The sequence below is a fragment of the Oncorhynchus kisutch genome, linkage group LG11, assembly GCF_002021735.2.
Source record: "Oncorhynchus kisutch isolate 150728-3 linkage group LG11, Okis_V2, whole genome shotgun sequence".
In the NCBI taxonomy this organism is placed as follows: domain Eukaryota; kingdom Metazoa; phylum Chordata; class Actinopteri; order Salmoniformes; family Salmonidae; genus Oncorhynchus; species Oncorhynchus kisutch.
In genome coordinates, this window is record NC_034184.2 from 69,802,364 (window position 1) to 69,826,265 (window position 23,902).

Sequence of the window (23,902 nt, forward strand, 5' to 3'; positions counted from 1 at the left end):
AGGAGAGACAGGGGGAGTAAGAGAAGAGAGAGAGAGAGGAGAGACAGGGGAGTAAGAGAAGAGAGAGAGGAGAGAGAGAGGAGAGACAGGGGGAGTAAGAGAAGTGAGAGAGGAGAGAGAGAGGAGAGACAGGGGGAGTAAGAGAAGAGAGAGAGGAGAGACAGGGGGAGTAAGAGAAGAGAGAGAGGAGAGAGAGAGGAGAGACAGGGGGAGTAAGAGAAGAGAGAGAGGAGTGAGAGAGGAGAGACAGGGGAGTAAGAGAAGAGAGAGAGGAGAGAGAGAGGAGAGACAGGGGGAGTAAGAGAAGAGAGAGAGGAGAGAGAGAGGAGAGACAGGGGGAGTAAGAGAAGAGAGAGAGGAGAGAGAGTGGAGAGACAGGGGGAGTAAGAGAAGAGAGAGAGGAGAGACAGGGGGAGTAAGAGAAGAGAGAGGAGAGAGAGAGACAGGGGGAGTAAGAGAAGAGAGAGAGGAGAGAGAGAGGAGAGACAGGGGGAGTAAGAGAAGAGAGAGAGGAGAGAGAGAGGAGAGACAGGGGAGTAAGAGAAGAGAGAGAGGAGAGAGAGAGGAGAGACAGGGGGAGTAAGAGAAGAGAGAGAGGAGAGAGAGAGGAGAGACAGGGGAGTAAGAGAAGAGAGAGAGGAGAGAGAGTGGAGAGACAGGGGGAGTAAGAGAAGAGAGAGAGGAGAGACAGGGGGAGTAAGAGAAGAGAGAGAGGAGAGAGAGAGACAGGGGGAGTAAGAGAAGAGAGAGGAGAGAGAGAGGAGAGACAGGGGGAGTAAGAGAAGAGAGAGAGGAGAGAGAGAGGAGAGACAGGGGGAGTAAGAGAAGAGAGAGAGGAGAGAGAGAGGAGAGACAGGGGGAGTAAGAGAAGAGAGAGAGGAGAGAGAGAGGAGACAGGGGGAGTAAGAGAAGAGAGAGAGGAGAGAGAGAGGAGAGACAGGGGGAGTAACAGAAGAGAGAGAGGAGAGTGAAAGAGAGGGGTAGGGGGAGTAAGAGAAGAGAGAGAAGAGAGAGAGGAGAGACAGGGGGAGTAAGAGAAGAGAGAGAGGAGAGTGAAAGAGAGGGGTAGGGGGAGTAAGAGAAGAGAGAGAAGAGAGAGAGGAGAGACAGGGGGAGTAAGAGAAGAGAGAAAGGAGAGTGAAAAGAGAGGTAGGGGGAGTAAGAGAAGAGAGAGAGAGAAGAGAGAGAGGAGAGACAGGGGGAGTAAGAGAAGAGAGAGAGAAGAGAGAGAGGAGAGACGGGGGAGTAAGAGAAGAGAGAGAGGAGAGAGAGAGGAGAGACAGGGGGAGTAAGAGAAGAGAGAGAGGAGAGTGAAAAAGAGAGGTAGGGGGAGTAAGAGAAGAGAGAGAGAGAAGAGAGAGAGGAGAGACAGGGGGAGTAAGAGAAGAGAGAGAGAAGAGAGAGAGGAGAGACAGGGGGGGTAAGAGAAGAGAGAGAGGAGAGAGAGAGGAGAGACAGGGGGAGTAAGAGAAGAGGTAGGGGGAGTAAGAGAAGAGAGAGAGGAGGGAGTGAAAAAGAGAGATGGGGGAGTAAGAGAAGAGAGAGAGGAGAGTGAAAAAGAGAGAGGTAGGGGAGTAAGAGAAGAGAGAGAGGAGAGTGAAACAGAGAGGTAGGGGGAGTAAGAGAAGAGAGGAGAGTGAAAAAGAGAGATAGGGGGAGTAAGAGAAGAGAGAGAGGAGATGAGAGTGAAAAAGAGAGGTAGGGGAGTAAGAGAAGAGAGAGAGGAGAGTGAAAAAGAGAGAAATACAGTAGCAAGAGAGACAGAGAGAGATAAATCTATAGGGAGAACAGAGGCCTATTTCCTCCCTCCTGTGGGGATTGTGAAATCAATTTGTCCCAAGCTAATACATGCAGGTCATCTCATTGTGACGGACAACTTTGAGTTCAGAAGGAATACTGGAACTCCATAGGTAAGAGTTTAGCGTTGGTAGCATAGGTGCAATATACTGTATGTCAGCAAAACGTTTACCCTGTTCCCCAGGAAGCAAAACGCTTACCCTGTTCCCCAGGAAGCAAAACGCTTACCCTGTTCCCCAGGAAGCAAAACGCTTACCCTGTTCCCCAGGAAGCAAAACGCTTACCCTGTTCCCCAGGAAGCAAAACGCTTACCCTGTTCCCCAGGAAGTAAAACGCTTACCCTGTTCCCCAGGAAGCAAAATGCTTACCCTGTTCCCCAGGAAGCAAAATGCTTACCCTGTTCCCCAGGAAGTAAAACGCTTACCCTGTTCCCCAGGAAGCAAAACACTTACCCTGTTCCCCAGGAAACAAAATGCTTACCCTGTTCCCCAGGAAGTAAAACGCTTACCCTGTTCCCCAGGAAGCAAAACGCTTACCCTGTTCCCCAGGAAGCCCTCCGGAGCGGCCCAGGTAGACACAAAACGGTACGACTGGATCATGGTGATGCTGGGGACAATGAGGTTGTTGTCGTCATCAGTGAGGGGTGCCGTGTAGATGGAGACGCTTTGGGTAGGAAGGAGCCATCCATTGGAGTCAACAGTCTATGGGCCAGGAGGAATTTGTAATGAGAACATCACAGGCTGATCCAATTTACCGGTTATGTGTTATTGAGTTCTACAGTATCAAAGAGTTTAACGGCTCCCAACAAAACGATGTGGAACCATTGGAGTTGGTTACTGCATATTGTGGATATTCTTGTCCAAAGGAACAACTAAGTAATTAAATGGATGTGTGGATGAGAGTGTATTTGGATGTGGGAGTTGCGGTGTGTTACCTGAAACAAAGACCAGGGTGAACTCTCACACACGTCAGACACACCGAAGCAGAAACACTCTGTGCATCCCTCAGGGTTACGGTCCTCCAGGTTGTAGAAACCCTGCTTACACAGGTCACAGTTGGCCCCCATCACGTTCTCCTAAGTCACACACACACACACACACAGTGGAGAAGTTTAAGGGGATTAGTTTGGTAGGAACATTCAGGGACAATGAGCACAAGACTGTCTTAGCCTGTTGAGCTAAAACCTAGGCATTAGCTCAGGGAGCTAACGCAAGTCTTCAGGTCTTCAGGCAAGGTTACTCATAATGCAAGTGTTACCCTATATTACCCCAGTGTTACCTTGCAGATGCACTCTGTGCAGGGGTCGATGTTGAGGCTGCCTTCCAGACTGCACTCACAGCGTGAACACAGGGGGAAGTCCCTGTAGCCAAAGGCACAGCGTTCACAGCGCTCACCCACAAAGCCCTCTTTACACAGACACTGCCCTGGGTTCAGACCTGCACAGCACAGTCAATACAGCACAGTTAGCATTGACCAATTAGCACAGTCAATACGGCACAGTTAGTGTAGTCTAGTTAGCACAGTCAATACAGCACAGTTAGCATAGTCTAGTTAGCACAGTCAATACAGCACAGTTAGCGTGGTCTAGTTAGCACAGTCAATACGGCACAGTTAACGTAGTCTAGTTAGCACAGTCAATACAGCACAGTTTGCATAGTCTAGTTAGCACAGTCAATACAGCACAGTTAGCATAGTCCAGTTAGCACGGTCAATACAACACAGTTAGCATAGTCCAGTTAGCACAGTCAATACATCACAGTTAGCATAGTCCAGTTAGCACAGTCAATACAACACAGTTAGCATAGTCCAGTTAGCACAGTCAATACAACACAGTTAGCATAGTCCAGTTAGCACAGTCAATACAACACAGTTAGCATAGTCCAGTTGGCACAGTCAATACAACACAGTTAGCATAGTCCAGTTAGCACAGTCAATACAACACAGTTAGCATAGTGCAGTTAGCACAGCCAATACAACGCAGTTGGCATAGTCCAGTTAGCACAGTCACAGTACAATAAAATCAGTACAGTTGCGTGTTTGTACCTTTCTCCAGCTTGGCGTGGTTGTCATCTCTGATGCAGGCAGGAGTCAAAGACCCCCTCATGTCACAGCCACACTCCACACATGGGTTCTCACTGTAGGGCGACACCTACACACACAGACACACACACACACATATATACACGCACACCCAGGAGGAAACAAATACACCATTTTATTTTTTATTTTACCTTTATTTAACTAGGCAAGTCAGTTAAGAACAAATTCTTATTTTCAATGACGGCCTAGGAACAGTGGGTTAACTGCCTGTTCCAATGACCATTCACATTCCACACAAGGTACACACTGAAATTAAAAGTTTAATAAATCGCCATTCATCCATCCGAGCAAGGACCATGATACCAATGTAGTTCCACTATACAGTCATTCTAGGACACAGCAACAAATAACTCCATTATCTTTCGTTGAGTCACAGAACCAAAACTACAATGTAGAAAGAGGAGGAAGGGAAGTGCTACTAAGGTACACAATAGTACATTTTGGTAGACAGAAGGTGCTCTTTGGTAAAAGGGGTGAATTGGTCATCAAAAAGAAAGGAGGACCAAGGCACTTTTCATATAATTAATTTAAATGCCTTTATTTGTATGGCATGTTCAATAGAAGTTTCGGCATTTTAAAACTTTGTTTCTATTGAACATGCCATACAAATAAAGGCATTTTAATTAATTATATGAAGAGTGCCTTGGTCCTCCTTTCTTTTTGAAAACTACAATGTGTTTGTAATCAGGACCACACACACACACACACACTGCTTTTATTGTCCAATCACAGACAATAGGAATGTACACAACAGTGCACAGAAAGGCGCACGCCACTAGGCAGGGACACAAAGGAAGACCAGGGGGGTCCTCAGGTAAAGGGGACCATAGGGACACAAAGGAAGACCAGGGGGGTCCTCAGGTAAAGGGGACCATAGGGACACAAAGGAAGACCAGGGGGGTCCTCAGGTAAAGGGGACCATAGGGACACAAAGAAAGACCAGGGGGGTCCTCAGGTAACGGGGACCATAGGGACACAAAGGAAGACCAGGGGGGTCCTCAGGTAAAGGGGACCATAGGGACACAAAGGAAGACCAGGGGGGTCCTCAGGTAAAGGGGACCATAGGGACACAAAGGAAGACCAGGGGGGTCCTCAGGTAAAGGGGACCATAGGGACACAAAGAAAGACCAGGGGGGTCCTCAGGTAACGGGGACCATAGGGACACAAAGGAAGACCAGGGGGGTCCTCAGGTAAAGGGGACCATAGGGACACAAAGGAAGACCAGGGGGGTCCTCAGGTAAAGGGGACCATAGGGACACAAAGGAAGACCAGGGGGGTCCTCAGGTAAAGGGGACCATAGGGACACAAAGAAAGACCAGGGGGGTCCTCAGGTAACGGGGACCATAGGGACACAAAGGAAGACCAGGGGGGTCCTCAGGTAAAGGGGACCATAGGGACACAAAGGAAGACCAGGGGGGTCCTCAGGTAACGGGGACCATAGGGACACAAAGGTAGACCAGGGGGGTCCTCATGTAACGGGGACCATAGGGACACAAAGGAAGACCAGGGGGGTCCTCAGGTAATGGGGACCATAGGGACACAAAGGAAGACCAGGGGGGTCCTCAGGTAACAGGGACCATAGGGACACAAAGGAAGACCAGGGGGGTCCTCAGGTAATGGGGACCATAGGGACACAAAGGAAGACCAGGGGGGTCCTCAGGTAAAGGGGACCATAGGGACACAAAGGAAGACCAGGGGGGTCCTCAGGTAAAGGGGACCATAGGGACACAAAGGAAGACCAGGGGGGTCCTCAGGTAAAGGGGACCATAGGGACACAAAGGAAGACCAGGGGGGTCCTCAGGTAAAGGGGACCATAGGGACACAAAGAAAGACCAGGGGGGGTCCTCAGGTAACGGGGACCATAGGGACACAAAGGAAGACCAGGGGGGTCCTCAGGTAAAGGGGACCATAGGGACACAAAGGAAGACCAGGGGGGTCCTCAGGTAAAGGGGACCATAGGGACACAAAGGAAGACCAGGGGGGTCCTCAGGTAAAGGGGACCATAGGGACACAAAGAAAGACCAGGGGGGTCCTCAGGTAACGGGGACCATAGGGACACAAAGGAAGACCAGGGGGGTCCTCAGGTAAAGGGGACCATAGGGACACAAAGGAAGACCAGGGGGGTCCTCAGGTAACGGGGACCATAGGGACACAAAGGTAGACCAGGGGGGTCCTCAGGTAACGGGGACCATAGGGACACAAAGGAAGACCAGGGGGGTCCTCAGGTAATGGGGACCATAGGGACACAAAGGAAGACCAGGGGGGTCCTCAGGTAACAGGGACCATAGGGACACAAAGGAAGACCAGGGGGGTCCTCAGGTAATGGGGACCATAGGGACACAAAGGAAGACCAGGGGGGTCCTCAGGTAACGGGGACCATAGGGACACAAAGGAAGACCAGGGGGGTCCTCAGGTAAAGGGGACCATAGGGACACAAAGGAAGACCAGGGGGGTCCTCAGGTAACGGGGACCATAGGGACACAAAGGAAGACCAGGGGGGTCCTCAGGTAACGGGGACCATAGGGACACAAAGGAAGACCAGGGGGGTCCTCAGGTAACGGGGACCATAGGGACACAAAGGAAGACCAGGGGTGTCCTCAGGTAACGGGGACCATAGGGACACAAAGGAAGACCAGGGGGTCCTCAGGTAATGGGGACCATAGGGACACAAAGGAAGACCAGGGGGGTCCTCAGGTAACTGGGACCGTAGGGACACAAAATGAAGACCAGGGGGGTCCTCAGGAAATGGGCACCATATTGATGGATTGGATTACAGGGACCATAGGGACACAAACAGGGCATCGGATTACGGGACAGTGAGGAGACAGTACCTCGTGGGGTCTGTAGAAGCCATCTGCGCAGGTCTCACAGTTGACACCGGCCGTGTTCTGGGTACAATCGATACACACACCCCCGCCATGGAAGTGTCCATGCGAGTTCATGCTCATCTTGTGGTCGTCCATAGTTTGGTTGTAATAGCAGTCCTCGGCCTTGTTGTGGCAGTTACATTCTAGTGGAGGAGAATATTAAATATGTCAGTTAACAACTTATGTATCTTATAGGTAGACTCAGATATTGCGATGAGGGAGATGCAGACTTCGCTCTCACACCCTGTCTCTGCACATGTGCATGGGTTCGCTTCACACTGTTAGAGCCTGGGAGGTACGGGACCAAAACAGCTGACAAGTTTAGCTTCGCGCTTCACCGCTCCTCGTTGTTGCGGAAATTGACCCACTATGCTGTTTACTTTGTGCACCAATGTCATATCGCTGAGTCTACCTTTAATGTGAGAGTAGTGAAAGGTTAGTTTATATTAAGAATATACACTGAGTGTACAATACATTAGGAACACCTTCCTAATATTGAGTTGACCCCCTTTAGCCCTCAGGACAGACTCAATTCGTTGGGGCATGGACTACAAGGTGTCAAAAGCTTTCCACAGGGATGCTGGCCCATGTGACTACAATGTGTCCCACAGTCAGCTAGATGGGGTAGCAGGTAGCCTAGTGGTTAGAGCATTGGGCTAGCAACCAAACGATTACAGGATCAAATCCCCGAGCTGAACAAGGGGGCCGTCTTTGTACATAAGAATTTGTTCTTAACTGACTTGCCTAGTTAAATGTAAAAAATAAAATGTCTTTTGGGTGGTGGACCATTCTTGATACACACAGGAAACTGTTGGGTTGTGAAGAACCCAGCAGTGTTGCAGTTCTTGACACACTCAAACCTGGCACCTACTACCATACTCTGCTCAAAGACACATACATATTTTTGTCTTTCCCGTTCACCCTCTGAATGCCACACATACACAATCCATGTCTCAACTGTCTCAAGGCTTACAAATCCTTCTTTAACCTGTCTCACCCCTTCATCTACACTGATTGAAGTCGGGTTAACAAGTGACATCAATAAGGAATCATAGCTTTCACCTGGATTCACATGGTCAGTCCATGGCATGGAAAGAGCAGGCGTTCCTAATGTTATGTATGTTCTAACAGGTTTTGATTTTATTCGGTACTCTTGAGTAAACACAACTTATGTGCAATTTCATTTAAGGTGCTGAAACAGCTCAGATATGATGATATAAAATAGGACATTAACATAAAAAGCTTGTTAAAACCCATACAGTAGCTAACTCTGCTTCACATCTATTGATATTAAAATGTTTGAATTACTTCAAAAGTGTCTCATGGAATTCATCATAGGGATGGAAAACAAAAACCTCTTTCATGTGTGTCAATGAATAAGTGAGACATGCAAGTGGATTTAATTGAAAAGCGTGAAAGTTATTTTATCTGGCACACTTTAAATCAAGTCTAAATCCAGCATGTAATTCCCATGTCTTTATTTACCAAGTGACAAACCAAGGGCAACATGCACAGTATGGACTTCTACTTAAGATAAGGTTTGAACTTATTTCCCCTTAGGCCCAAAAAGACCAAGTGCAGCTTACTCTCGCATGTGTTGCCGTTGGAGAGGGTTCCCGGTTGCCACGGTTCCTGGTGGTAGCCGGGGCAACACTCATTACAGCTCTCCCCACACGTATTGTGCTCACACACACACTGCAACTTCTGAGAGGACAAAAGAGAGAGAGAAGTGAGGAGGAGCCACAGGAAGTGACCGGTTGAATGCTTATGCTCTAGTCCTATTGCCAGCTGGGAGTGGGACACACACACACACATTATTTTCAAATGTTTCATTGTCAAACAAATAGCTGGTTCTATACAAGGTGTGAAGTGACACTTGGGTGTTGTATGGTTATCATGTCATGATGTTTGTGTGTTACAGATGTAGGATCTTAATTTGAGCCAGTTTGCTACAGCAGGAAAATAATCCAACAGCAACAGGAAATGTGAATTATTATGTTGACATTTTTGTACGGGTTAATAAAAAAAATTTGCAAGGAAAAATCAAGCCTGAAATTTGAAAGCCTTTTAAAACTTCAAATATCCTTCAAGTTTGACATTTCCTGCATTTGCTGCATTGCAGGTCAAATTAAGATCCCACATCTGTACGTTGGTGTGAAATATATGAGTGCATTTCCAAGTGGCAAGTTGAAGGGTCACAGGATTAGTGCTTGCTTTCTCATCCTCTTGTTAAGGTGACATTCCTCCTTAAGGAGGAAGGCAACCAATTCAACTGAGCAAGTGTTGGGCTGTACCATTCCTTCAGGGACTATAGGGGGAGCTGAGAATACTAAATTCACTTATAAAAACAATTTGTTTGACAATTATATTTCTCATAAAGAAGTATTACTACCATACTTTGCATCAAATTGATATAAAAGTACTCTTTAGAATAAGTGTGTACAGCAGTTACAACAAATTAGCAATGAACCAATGTTGATCCCGATAAGAGGAGCTTAATTGAGTCAAAATGTGACATGTTTAACATCTCACACAATATGTGAAAGGCAGTAAACAAGTTTTACACTAAACAAAAGCTGAATGACAGCCACCGTGTGAGTCTGATCAGGCAAAACTGAAGACGGCCTGGAGTTACCTTGGCAACGGGGTCCCAGGGGCAGCTCTGGGCGTGGCCGTAACAGATGCACATCCCGCCCACTGAGATGTCCTTGATGGAATAGTAGTACTGCAGAAGGAAACACAATGCCAATCAAGTTAGAATGACAAGACAGAAACAAAATACAAAACCAATTATGTTAGAACACTCAAATCTGCCTGGAGAGATGACAACTGATGTCTAAACTTATACTTCAGACATTCTGATGCAAATATCTTGTAATTTAATGTTTGTTAAAACCATAAAAATGCAATATACATTTTTTTAAATCGTTTTTCAAAACGCACAAACCACATATTTTGAATGAACGACCAATTTGGTTTAACATAGCATTTAAACAGAAAACAGAACAGTTAGTGAGAGCTAGTGCTAGTGCTTTAGCCATACCCTTCTGGTGACGATGGGGTCCACCTCCTTAGGGTCACGGTAGCTGAGGGTCATGAGGTCGGCGTTGAGCGTGCGGATCCTCTGCAGGCGCAGCCGGATGTAGCGGGCTGAGGTGAAGTCTAGCAGCTCTGGGGTCAGTTGGTCAGCACTGGGCCGCCCGTTGATCAAAGATGTGTGGATCTGAATAGGACAGAAAAAAATTGAAAGACTAGTGGCAAAAATGAACAACACACATACATATTGACTGAAATACATCATTACGGTCATTTTTTCTCCGATATCACTTGCCAGTCAGACCACCGGCAAATGACATAACACAGGGCTAAACAATATAAGACACGATCAAGGATCTCACTGTGGGCTTTGGGGTGCGTCTCAATAGTCTGAAGTGGCTTCATCTCCTTGTCTCCCTAACCTTGTTAAACTACTGAGATGCACTCTCAGGAGCTGTGAGTAACCACAGAGTATCCTAACCACAGACGTTCATTATGGCTCTGCCTCGGCTAGAGTTACATTAGCCCAGCAGGCAGACGTCTAGAACTCTGGGAAAGCAGGCTTTCATTATCGGAAGGACGGTTGAGTCATCCCACTGTCTGGACTACATGTGCTAGAGGGGGGCACACAGAGCCCATTCTCATCTAATTGTCTGCCTTGAACCAGACCTAATAAAGCAGTGGTCTCAAACTCCCAGCCTGTGGGTCACCAACGTGCAGCTCATGAGCTCAATGTGGTTTGCGGGCCGGGAGTTTCAGACCACTGTGGTAATGTAAAGTTTAAATAAATAGATAACTACCTCTCCGTGCTCCAGGGGTACGAGACGTGAGTAGTAGGAGGTACAGATGACCTCGTCGTCTCGTTTGTAGGTGGGGGGTCCGAAGCGGGGGGTGATGTTGTAGCGGGTCAGACATTCTGTGTCGCTGATGGCGTAGTACTGCCAGGGTGTGTACTCCACACCGTCCATTGAACGCTCCAGCACCCAGTTACCGGGACGAGGGGAGTTGGCTGCCTTGATTATGATGTAGGCCACCTGGAAAATCTGTAGACACACACAGACAGACAGATTTTAATATTTCATATTTAACAGTGAGAGTACAAAGGACACACACACACACACTCATGCACTCATGCACACACAGACACATAGAGTTATTTTCCCACCCATAATATTTTATGTCTGGATCTCCATTTTGTTGTGCATGACTGGAAGCTCAGGCTGTGCACCTTAAATACAAGGCTTTTCATTCACAAGAGCACAAATAAGTATTTGATTGACAAGGAGCACATATGCAACAGATCTGTTTTGACATAATAACAGTGTACTGACACATTTAACCACTCAGTTACCGCAAGCTCTCTGTAACCCTCTTTCATGTGATTGTCACAATGTTAATTGCATGTTTGATTGAATTCCAGTCTTAGTGCATCTGGCCCTAACAGCGCACCGTATGACCCCTATGACCTCATACACAGTCATACGGTAGGCTACCAAGCTAAATTGTGGGGTCACACCACTGTGAGACCTTGCCTCCACTCTCTCACTGTCTCCTCAACACTCCACTATGGGCCTTGCACAATCACAGGGCACTACTAGACTGCCATTGCAATTCCCTCTCTTTCACCTCTCTATGACCCTCTCAGTGAGACTAATAACAGTCTAGCCTGCCTCACATAAACGCACATAGAACCTGAGCTAGCAGTTATCGGCTTCTCAAATTGACTTTTCAATGGTGTGTTTCCCCAGGGGCTGGGTTACAGGCAGCGGCACGAGGCTGTAAGTCTACCTTCCGGACAGGAGGCACACCTACTGGCGTGTCACAGCTGATTTACGGCAGATTCATAACTCCCTCAACGGCGAGGGAACGCGAGCGTTAGCGGGAATCATCGCCAAGCCACACCGAGGTGTTCCAGTGCATCTAAATGTCAATCCCGCATCAGGGCTGAGATTGATCATATGAAACAGAGAGCTGGTTGACTTCCCTCAGGTTATGTCTGAACCTTAAGTTACAGAATGATTTGCCCGTATGGGAATCTGAAAGCTAGACAAGACATTCAGTTCAAACATCTTTGGCTAAATGCCTTAAGGCCTTCCCACACTGAATGTCGGATTCAGTCTTTTTACATTTATTGCATGTCACACTGTGCGATGTAACCAAATACAACTCTGGATATCAACCTGGCCAGATTGTACGATTTGCTTGTGTAACAGTATAACTTTAGACCGTCCCCTCGCCCATACACGGGCGCGAACCAGGGACCCTCTGCACACATCAACAACAGTCACCCACGAAGCATCGTTACCCATCGCTCCACAAAAGCCGCGGCCCTTGCAGAGCAAGGGGAACCACTACTTCAAGGTCTCAGAGCAAGTGACGTCACCTATTGAAACGCTATTTAGCGCGCACCGCTAACTAAGCTAGCCATTTCACATCCGTTACACTTGTTTTGTCGTCACATTCTGCTATTGGCTATCTGCACATTTGCCAGGAAGCCTCCCTCTATGCTCATACATGACTGAAGTGAGTTTGGAAAAAGTATGCATCTTAGAAATAGTCTTCATATACAAACTTGTCCCAAAAGAAGATTTTAGTTTAATGATTTTTTTGCATTTATTAAAATCCCATCAGGAAGCCTGTTTTCAGATGTGTCATGTAAACAAGATTATTAGGGAAATCGTTCTTCTTGCAAAGCATGTAAACGTTTAAATCAAACTACTATATTAATCTGACTATTCACAATAATCATATTTTTGTGTGTGCATACTCAGTGCCTATTGGTTGGTCACCGGGATCTGCTCGTTAACACCAGCCAAACTACACGATCAAGGCTCTAAAGTTCAGACACAGACAGAACTCTGGTCGAAGCCTACGACCGCACTTGGTGGTACTTAATCGGCTGACCTAGAAGCTGTCACACTGATCGACAATCATTTACAACTAGACAATTTGCCCATGATGGCAAAATTGTGGCATAAGCTGGGTGAAATTGTACAGACTGTGCAGGCCTTTAGTCAATATGGGAATGTTTGGGTTGCCAGATTCTGATATCTTCCCATGTCCTTGAGATGACTAGATAGATGGATGGATTCTGATATCTTCCCATGTCCTTGAGATGACTAGATAGATGGGTGGATTCTGATATCTTCCCATGTCCTTGAGATGACTAGATAGATGGGTGGATTCTGATATCTTCCCATGTCCTTGAGATGACTAGATAGATGGGTGGATTCTGATATCTTCCCATGTCCTTGAGATGACTAGATAGATGGGTGGATTCTGATATCTTCCCATGTCCTTGAGATGACTAGATAGATGGGTGGATTCTGATATCTTCCCATGTCCTTGAGATGACTAGATAGATGGGTGGATTCTGATATCTTCCCATGTCCTTGAGATGACTAGATAGATGGGTGGATTCTGATATCTTCCCATGTCCTTGAGATGACTAGATAGATGGGTGGATTCTGATATCTTCCCATGTCCTTGAGATGACTAGATAGATGGATGGAACAGGAAAAAAGGTAATGTGATCAGTGAGGTTAACATTCCTGTCCCAGCAGCAGCTTTCTCTCTCTGAGACTACAATCTGTAGAATCCTTTCGACAGGAAGCATCTTTATTCTCATCAAGGAAGCTTGGTCACCAGAGCTTTCTTTGGTTCTTTGGTCACTGGCACAGTCTAGTCCAGAGAGAGTGTGTGTGTGTGTGTGTGTGTGTGTGTGTGTGTGTGTGTGTGTGTGTGTGTGTGTGTGTGTGTGTGTGTGTGTGTGTGTGTGTGTGTGTGTGTGTGTGTGTGTGTGTGTGTGTGTGTGTGTGTGTGTGTGTGCACATGTTTGGACCAGAAGTCCCCACAAGAATAGTAAACAAACAAAAATTTGACCAATTGGGGACATTTTGTTGGTCAAATGCTATTTTCGGGGGGTTTTGGGTTAAGGTTAGAACTAGTGTTAGGGTTAGAATTAGGTTTAGGGTTAGGATCTATGTTTTTGGGTTAAGGTTAGTGTTAAGGTTAGGGTTGGGAAAAAAGTATGGGTTAGGGTAAGGGAAAATAGGATTTTGAATGGGACTGAATTGTGTGTCCCCACAAGGTTAGCTGTACAATAATTTGTGTGTGTGTGTGTGTGTGTGTGTGTGTGTGTGTGTGTGTGTGCGTGTGACTGTGTGTGCGCGTGTGTGTGTCAGCGACCTCCCTCAAAGGAGCTTAGTGTTCTCAAGGCAAACAGATGCTGTGAATGGACTGGGTTAGTTATTGAATCGTGACCTAATCCTGATCCATGTGGACTCCAATAAATGGATGCAGACCTGAACTGTTGTGGACTAGCTGCCTTTGTGCCTCAACTTAACTAACCAATTACTAGAACACTCCGTTTAGAGGATACAAGTTAGTTAACATCACCAGATATCAGTTATTTCAAATGTAAAACTCTAGTGACTCCTGTGCCGGGCCGGGCGCATGCACGCTGACACGGTCACCAGTTGTACTTTGTTTCCTCCGAGACATCGGTGCGTCTGGCTTCCAGGTTAAGCGAGCAGAGTGTCAAGAAGCAGTGCGGCTTGGTAGGGTCGTGTTTCGGAGGACACATGGCTCTCGACCTTCGCCTCTCTCGAGTTCGTATGGGAGTTGCAGCGATGGGATAAGACTGTAACTACCAATTGGATACCACGAAATTGGGGGAAAAAAATATTTAAAAATAATAATAACAACAAAAAAACAGATTTCAGTAAACTATCCCAATATCTGATTTGATATCTGTGTCAGAAATTGGGATAGTTTACTGAAATTGTGATCTGAGTGCCACATTTCAGCAATATGTTTTGATGTGGCTAGTTACTGTGACTGCTAGAATACAGTGTTAGTCATTACTAGATGCTAAGCGCAAAGTTGTTCCCACTGTGTCTCTTTAGCCACCCAGTCATTACCACTAAATCCCATTCCGCCCAGTAGGACCCAAAGCCCTGTGTAATGGCGTGCCTCGGCTAATCTGCCTAGTCACTGTGACTGGCTGGCGGACTTTGATGTGAGCTAGCAAGACCTGGCTGCAAGTAGCCGCGGGAAGCAGCAGAGGATTATTTTTGTAATTAGCTGCCATTTTGGATCAGGTGGGGGGGGGGGGGGCGGGGGTTGTCTCAAAGGATAAGTGAAACAGTCTGACCAGTGTGTTAGAAGAATGAATCGTGGGGTAATCAAAGGGTAAACTGTGACCTACCGAGACAAAACGAAAACACATACACTTACTAACACTTTTCCAATTGGAGAAACATTAAGTAATAGAAATGTGCTTCCCAACCGGTAGCCGGACTAGCCTCTGTGCCAGTTTGGCCGACGGGAGAGAGGATGGAAAGATAACAAGGGGGGAGAAGACAGTCATGGGGACCCAGCCAGTGGGAACGAGCAGAACCAGGCTGCAGGGGAGAGACAGGAGGATTACCCATCAGCCCCTAAGCCGTCAAAGGGGCCCAGATCACCAGTTGAGCTTCGCCCTTGGCGGGGCCGGGGCTGTGGGGCTCAGAAAGCGGAGCAAAGTCCCCTCACTGGAGGGAGAAGCCTAAACCAAAAGTAAAGAAATATGGCCACCACTGACACTGAGCAGAGCTATGTCCTTCTTGCTACTAATCACCAACATGCTATAAAGACCTAATCTCTGGCTTGTTACAATACAGACCAAACAGTCTGTGTGTGACAATATGTTAGACACAAAGTTAGACAAAGTTGATTTTGAATATGTAAAATTGTCAGGTAAATTACATGAGTATTTAATAAATATTCAGACAGAAACAGGATGTCCTTTGGCTCCCCTCTTTTTTGTGTCTCTGACACTGAATAGAAACCAGCAGAATACTGAAAAGCAGTAAATTCTCAGGCCTGGTCAAGACCAACTTCCAGCAGTTTTAACATTTAAAATATGCTGTGGTGGCGGTAAAGTAGGAATCCAGACAATAGCAGTGGAAGTCATGGCTGTGGGTTCCGACCACATAAAAGAGGCTGGCGTTTGGCCACAGGCCTAGAGGGTGGAGATGAGTAAGTCTTTTGTGTTGGTGGGAGATGGGAGATGGGGGAAGGGCGATGGGGGCCGGAGAGCCCCGTACATGACAGGACATGCACTCAGAGAGGCCCAGCCACACACCGGACAGGACAGTGTGGATATCAGCCAGTATGAGCCAGTGTAGGAAACCAGCCACAGCCAAGGCTCTTTCACCAGAAACACGTATTGTAAGTTTTAAATCATATTACAGGGAGGCATTCTTTTGAGGTTGGGGTTGGGGTCAATTCCATATTGGAAAATAATTGGAAATTGGCCATTGGCTTCAATGATCCCCCCAATTCAGGATTTGTTCAATTCCCATTTGAATGTGAATTTGAACTGAATTAACCTATCCCTTTCAAGTGTTATGGATGGTCCCTTCTCACCAATCACAACCCATCAACATACTACCTTCCCACATTGTTTACATGAAGTGTATCTATAACAAGTAAGTTAATATGTTGACATAGCGACGGGCCTTGCAGGTTATATTTTGTCAGAGGGTCATTACGATGGCTATTGTGGTGGACGGTGGCGGCATTGTCGCCGTAAAATGACAATGTGGGCCAACACAGCTGGGCAGTAGGAACGGGGGCTGTTTGGACAGCAGCGTCTGCATTTGCCCCTCTCCCTCTCTCTCCTGGGGGGCCCACAGGATGAGAGCTCCAAATGGTTTCCCCTCTGTTTGTTTGACTGGGGCCTGTTAATTGGATAAAGAGCTTGGTTGTGTGAGTGTGTGTGTGTGTGTGTGTGTGTGTGTGTGTGTGTGTGTGTGTGTGTGTGTGTGTGTGTGTGTGTGTGTGTGTGTGTGTGTGTGTGTGTGTGTGTGTGTGTGTGTGTGTGTGTGTGTGTGTGTGTGTGTGTGTGTGTGTGTGTGTGTGTGTGTTTGTGTGTGTGTGTGTGTGTGTGTGTGCGTGCGTGCGTGCGTGCGTGCGTGCATGTGCTTGTATGTGATGTGCTGGAATGGCATCCACAGGCAGATTAGCCCATCTAAATCCTGACACTTTGACACTGTTTCCTGTCAGGTTTGGACTCCTGTGGATACTGGTCAATACAAGTACTGTCTGCCAGGCACCACACTGAGGGTTTTAATCAAGATGGATGCCACTGTTAGCGAACCAAAAACACATTTCTTCATCAAATAAGTGAAAATACAGACATTTCACTTAACATAGAACATATGTGCAACATACTATAGCTTATATAAGAATATATTTACATCATGGCACTGTAAACTTCATTTAAACCCTCTTTTGAACAGAGAATTATAGCCTAGATATAATGCTATTATTTCTTAGGGCATCAGTTATGAGAATCAGTGTTCTCCCACGTGAATACTTCGGTATTGCGATATAGCAGTTAGTTGGAGACAAAGTATCTCAGCTCCTCAGAGGAGGGGGCTAGCTAGGCTAAATCTTGAGGTTTTTAGAGATATAATGAATCAGTCAAACAAAGCTCCCATTGACAAGCTAATATTTTCCATGTAGATGTTTATCTTTGCTCAGGTTTTGAGAAGTCTGAGTCATTTTCAGTTGGTTTACCAGTTGGGGTATTATGCTCTTTTTGACATCTGCTATTTATAATGTTGATTTATTGTCATGACACGCTTGGTTTTGCTTTTATTAAACTTAATACAAATGTTTGTTTGATCTAGTGTGATAATATTCAATTATTGTTGTATAATAATGTAACATCTTGAATTATTTGGCCTATACTGTGTATTCAGCACCAGATACATTTCCATCACTCACTACTACCATATCTCAGTGTCTTGACAACTCTCTTTGGTAGCAACGATAGAACATACTGTATAATTACATTACCATATCAAAGTTATCACACGTCAAGAATCACACTGGGAATGTTAATGAAACATCGACCTGTAATCCCAACTTCTCTCAGCCTTTGATTTTCCCTGTTTCTGCATGTGTCTTCACAATTTTTCCCCGATAACTCTCGAGGGGAAGGAAATGGAATCTTCTGCGGTTGCAAATGAAAAGTTGGAGATAAGTGTATGTTTACTGCGGAGTAGTCCCAAACGCTCATTTTGAATCTAACGCGCTAGATTAAAGTGACTGGCTCCGAGCTGTATTCTCATCACCACTGGCAAAAATGAAAAACAAATATTGATGGGTGGACGGGAACCTGTGTATTCCATTTTCATCTCCTCCATTGCTAAGCAGTGGATAAACATCACATCTCAAATGTTAAGCCTGTTGAGGTAGCCTATAGTGGTGGGGGGAAAAATCGATACAGTTACGTATCCGGATACTATTTTTGACGAGATTTCTGTATTATTTCTTGCGCTACCCGGCTGTACCTGCACCAAAACTCCAGTCTTTTCCCTTCATATCGTGTTCTCCATCTTCTTTTTAAATAGGGAGACCATTTCAGCACTTATATTTACACCAGCACTTATATTCACATAACTGATCAAAACTCATTTCCTCATGGCTCTCTTTTGTCCCTCCGCAGGGAACATATGGTGAGCAATATGTGATAATATTATATCGTCAGGTCCCTGGCAATTCCCAGCCCTCGTATCAAAATTGAGGCTAAATCTAGATGGAGCATGACGTGTAATCTAGGCAGACAGAGCGTTGAAAGGCTACACACACGCACACTTTGAAGATTGTATTTTCACATGAAAGCAATTACTGGGATGTCTACATCCAAATTAGTTCCACATGTGCATTCCCAAGGTCAATATACGTTGCTGGAATTCCCAAGAGGAAGTGGGGAGGGTCCACATCTTAGCATTATATAGTGTGCACCTCTGAAACAGGTTGGTTAAAAGACAGGACCATCACAGCCGACTACTATGGTGTGTGTGTGGTGGCTCGATGAAAGAGGGTCTTGTTTCGAGTGCCTGTTGAAACAGGATTTTTTTTAAGTAGCTGGCTCAGCTCAGTCCCCCCCCCCCCTTTGGGAGAGAGAGAGAAAGAGAGAGAATGTGAGAAAAAAGAGGCATAAAAAAAAGAGGCCATCCAGACATAGCCCCTTCCCCCCAACATTTGTTTATCAGCAGCACCCACGTTTTATTAGTCGTATGTATAGGATACACATGGTAAACACACGTGCTTACTTGCAGGTTCCTTCTCGACAACGCAACAACAATAAGAAATAATACAAGATAAGGATACGAACATAAAGTAAATGGCTCAGTAGAATGGAATACATATTTTAGCCTAAGTATAATACCGGAAGGCACAATTTAGAGTGTGTGTGTTCTCACCATGTAGCTAAAGAAAGAGGTACAGTGTAAAAGCAGCAACATAACAGTCCTCAGAATTCCTACCTGTCGTAAATCCAGAGTGATGGTCACCAAGTGGAACTGGCGGCCATTTTTTATGCTTGGGCTCTGCCACCACCCATTGGTGCCGTCAATAGCATTGGTGATTGGATGTTGCTCTGCATAATATCAAGAGAATAGCAAGAACATAAATACCACGAATCCACACCTGGAGCACTGTACTTCAGACAGATGACTCAACGACAGTGAGACTGTGGAAAGTCAAACTGTCTGGAGCACTTGCCGGCAGGCATAAGAGTAAAACCCCAGACTCTCCTCCCCAGCCCTCCCCTATGCATACTTAGTGGCTCTCGACTCCCATACCTTTGGGGTTTTGACTCTGGGCATTACAGGTTCGACACTGGGAGTTGCGGATGCGTCGTCCTGGTACGTGTTCCACCAGCTTACAGTACATCTCTGGCTCAGGCTCTCCACAGGTGGCGTTGGTGGTGATCTCTGCATTACTGGCCAGGTTGAGGATGGCAGGGAAGAGACCTGGCAGAGACAGAGATGGGGTTTCAGACCATGACATGCATCTATCTGCACACAGAGACAGGGTATGACAGAGTACATGGTCTGTCTATTCACATAAGCATGCACACACTAGAAAACACTCCTTCATACTTACACATTATTTAATTTAATTTAGTAGACAGTCTTATCCAGAGCCACTTAGATAAGCACACACACGCACCTTCACATTACCCCCCCCAAAAAGAGCAGTTGTATCTCTCCCTTCCAACCCCTCCCTATTTCCCACCCCCAATCTACACCCATCCTCATGATTTCTCCTCTGTGTATCTGCAAGGCATGTCTTTGAGGAGCACCCCCTCCTTCCAAACACACCCCTATCCCCCCATCGCCCCACTCTCCACCCACATGTTTACATGGACCATTGATAGGTAAAATGGTCAGGTCGAGGAAATTGACAAAGGCTGGAGTCTATTGATGGGTGGTGTGGGCAGCTGTGGGCTGCTGTTATAATTACCCCAATGCCCTCTGGGCTTCAAGGCCTTTGTCCCAAAGCATCTCTCCATCTCTGTCTCCTAACAGAGACTTCAGGAGGCTTATGCTAACAGATGAAATTCTACACTGAATAAAAATGAAAAAATAAATGTTTTTGACGGTGTGCTTATAAGATGCTTGTCATTTTATAATTTGTTAACCTTTGGTATAAAAATTAAAGGCCTGCTGGTCATGATTTATAAATGGTTTATACATGTGTTTACTAATGCTAATAAATATATTAACAAATTAGTTTTAATTAGACTTAATCCTATTGAATTGAATGGCCCCAAAGCATTCCTGAGAACACTGACGAGAACACCGATGAGCACTTCAGAGGCTCAAGAGATAAGGAAGCTGGGGGATGAAGTCTTTAGCCTAATGACATAGCAGCAATGAGACATCTGACCAGACCAGTGGTTGGAGTCAGACCCACTTATCAGTAGTGACCATTGGGATCAATCCATTTTCAGCATATGAGCCAGTACCGTACGGTTCTGCAAGATAGTGTGAAACCGGTATAACTGACTGACAGACTGTCTGTTTGTCTGTTGGTCGCTCGGTGGCTGCTGATTTCTCATTGACAGAGAGGCTTGACCCCTGTGCTCTGTGGGCTGGAAAGGGGACACCCAGGGAGAACGGATTGGCAAGCAATTATCCAGTTCATGACTACTATTCATTAGGTTGTTATAATGCTTTTACCACAGCTTGCCTTAAAAAAAATACTTGATTTAATCTTAGAAACTATCCTGGGATAAGAAAGAAACCTCAACCATGTTCTCTGACCACCAAACTCACAATGTTTTCATAGTTTGGAAATCAACTATGTTTATTGATTTTAGTCATCCTCAAAGCCAAATCTTAAATCTCAATGGATTTGATCCTGTGAAAGTGAAACACAATATTTATTATTTTGGCTCATGGTAGACCCAATCCCAAGAGGGCTATTTAACAGTACCTAGCTTTGACATGGTCAAACCAGGTGCCGATAGCTGTGTGAAGGCAAGTGACACAGTGACAGCCCTGGTCAGCTGAATCAACACACCACATGGGTGGTATGTTATTGACACACAGCAACTGGTTGTGGACAGGGACAGTCCTGGCATTTCATCAATAAATCACCACCTAGTCATGATGTAACGGCACACTGCCTGTCCCTGCTAATCAGTGCTACTAAGCTGACTGACACATAGTCAGGCAATGCTGTCACACATAGATGTGGTAATTTGTGGTAATTTCAGGATTGTTAAGTCTATTAGCTGGGGCTCCTTTGTATTGGGGATGCTTTAGTCATCTGTCTGCGTAATCTTGGCTCCATAATGAACGTTGCCATATTGTGGAAAATGAAATCAAAGCCAAGCTAGCGTCCTTGTCCTACTTGTGTTTATTTTTCTATAATTATGGGCTTTAATCCTCTTTTGAACTGTTGATCACGTACTGAGTGTCTTATTATATCCTGCCTGGTTGGCCCTGTCCGGGGGTATCGTCGGACGGGGTCACAGTGTCTTCCGACTTCTCCTGTCTCAGCCTCCAGTATTTATGCTGCAATAGTTTATGTGTCGGGGGGTTAGGGTCAGTCTGTTATATCTGGAGTATTTATCTGGTGTCTAGTGGGAATTTAAGTATGCTCCCTCTAATTCTCTCTCTCTCCCTCCCCTCCCGGAGGACCTGAGCCCTGGGAATTTGCCTCAGGACTTCCTGGCTTGATGACTACTTGCTGTCCCCAGTCCACCTGGTGATGCTGCTGCTCCAGTTTCAACTGTTCTGCCTGCGGCTATGGAACCTTGACCTGTACACCGGACATGCTACCTGTCCCAGACCTTCTGTTTTCGACTCTCTCTCTCTACCACAGCTGCTGTCTCTAACTCTGAATGCTTGACTATGAAAATCCAACTGACATTTACTCCTGAGGTGCTGACATGTTGCACCCTCTACAACCACTGTGATTATTATTATTTGACCCTGCTGGTCATCTATGAAAATTTGAACATCTTGGCCATGTTCTGATATAATCTCAACCCGGCACAGCCAGAAGAGGACTGGTCACCCCTCAGAGCCTGGTTCCACTCTAGGTTTCTTCCTAGGTTCCTGCCTTTCTAGGGAGTTTTTCCTAGCCACCGTGCTTGTACATCTGCATTGCTTGTTGTTTGCGGTTTTAGGCTGGGTTTCTGTATAGCACTTTGTGACATTGGCTGATGTAAAAAGGGCTTTATAAATACATTTGATTGGCTTTATAAATACATTTACAAAAAATATTAGACTCTTAATCAGCTTATCTGACATAACATATGAGACAGCTTTGCTTGTTAAATTACAGTTTTGGACTCTACTGCTTGATATCATGTGATGTAAACAAAAATTTGGCATACATTGGATCTGATTGGTCTGTTGGTTTGACCAATGTGCTCTCAACATCAGAGGTGTGAGGTTTGATCCCCACATTACTGACTGTGTTGCTTTGGATAAAAGCATCAGCCAAATAACCATTCAATTTATACAGTATATACATTGTATATACATTGTCCTTTCCAGCACCAGTTCCAGCAACTATGGTGAGTGCATAACCAGGCCAGAGTGATACAGGTAGGCTCGGCTCAGTAGAGTGAAAAGGACATCAGTCAGTCAGTGAGGCCTGGCCAATGTTTGGACAACAAAGTCCTGTGATTGACTGGCCTGGACCTGGGCAGCTCCCCAAAAGTCAGAGGTCATCATATCAGCCTTACACATAGACTTTGTAACTGTCCCATTGTGGCGTCAGTGAGAGCATGGGCTGTGCCATTGAGGCCATGTCCATCCTGAAGTAGTCCATTCACTTCTTCTACTACTTCTATGACGGTGCACACAGCCACCTAGAGTGTGTTGTTTGATCAGTTATAAATCCAAGGGTGGCGATATTACCTGCAGTTATGGAATGTTTCCTCACTAGTATAATTCATTGGCTGATCCCTCCTGGTGACCTGGATGGAATTAGGAAGTCCCACCCAGTTGACTATTTCAACATGAAAGTCCTCAATGGCGCTGCTCATGCTAAAATTGACTTTTTGGCACTAGAGTCCTCTATCTATCTCTATGCCTTTACCCAGGATTACCAGGGGGCTAAACGGTGAACATCTTTGGAATGCCACTGTCACTGAACACAAAAGACTAACGTTTCAACAGCTCAATCACTGATAGATAGCATCTGGGTCAATAAGGTAAAAATGCTGGACATGGCTGAAGATGTTAGCCAATATACTTTGGTGGTATATTTGGAGGCTCCTGAATGGCGCAGCGGTCTAAGGCACTGCATCTCAACACTAGAGGAGTCACGACAGACACTGGTTCAATTCCAGACTGTACCACAAGCAGCCATGATTAGGAGTCCGATAGGGCGGCGCACAATTGGCCCAGCTTGGCCCGGGTTTGGCCAGAGTAGGCAGTCATTGTAAATAGAATTTGTTCTTAACTGTCTTGCCTAGTTAAATAAAGGTAAAAAAAAAAATACATTAAGAAATATATATACCGTATACCAGGGTTTTGGAAAAAGACACAGGATGGTTTTTCAATACCGTCAAAACGAGTTCTTTGAGGTTTTTCAACAAATGTGAATATTTATAGCTACTTTTTAAGTTAATACCTGCTATCAACTTGTGCAATATGTTAGAAGACAAAGCAGATTACGTTCTCCATTTCACTTGTCACATTATCTTACATTATGAAGCTTAGTTCCCCAGAACAGTTGAGCCAGTCATGCTTTTGTTTGTATATAGCACAACGGGAGAAAGAGGGAGCTGGTGAGTC

The 23,902-nt window shown here is 45.7% G+C and overlaps 1 protein-coding gene across 1 annotated transcript in view; it reads right to left on the bottom strand.

Annotated features, from left to right (window-relative positions):
- LOC109900165 (laminin subunit alpha-1) overlaps positions 1–23,902 on the bottom strand; it is a 75,773-nt gene that overhangs the window by 46,899 nt on the left and 4,972 nt on the right. The window contains exons 2-12 of the mRNA XM_031836210.1: positions 19,442–19,612; positions 19,124–19,236; positions 10,601–10,843; positions 9,808–9,987; positions 9,400–9,489; positions 8,351–8,468; positions 6,729–6,907; positions 3,841–3,946; positions 3,076–3,233; positions 2,732–2,872; positions 2,334–2,498 (exon numbers count right to left, since the gene is read on the bottom strand). Coding sequence (XP_031692070.1) covers positions 2,334–2,498; positions 2,732–2,872; positions 3,076–3,233; positions 3,841–3,946; positions 6,729–6,907; positions 8,351–8,468; positions 9,400–9,489; positions 9,808–9,987; positions 10,601–10,843; positions 19,124–19,236; positions 19,442–19,612 — 1,664 coding nt within the window. The remainder of the gene's footprint in view (positions 1–2,333; positions 2,499–2,731; positions 2,873–3,075; positions 3,234–3,840; positions 3,947–6,728; positions 6,908–8,350; positions 8,469–9,399; positions 9,490–9,807; positions 9,988–10,600; positions 10,844–19,123; positions 19,237–19,441; positions 19,613–23,902) is intronic.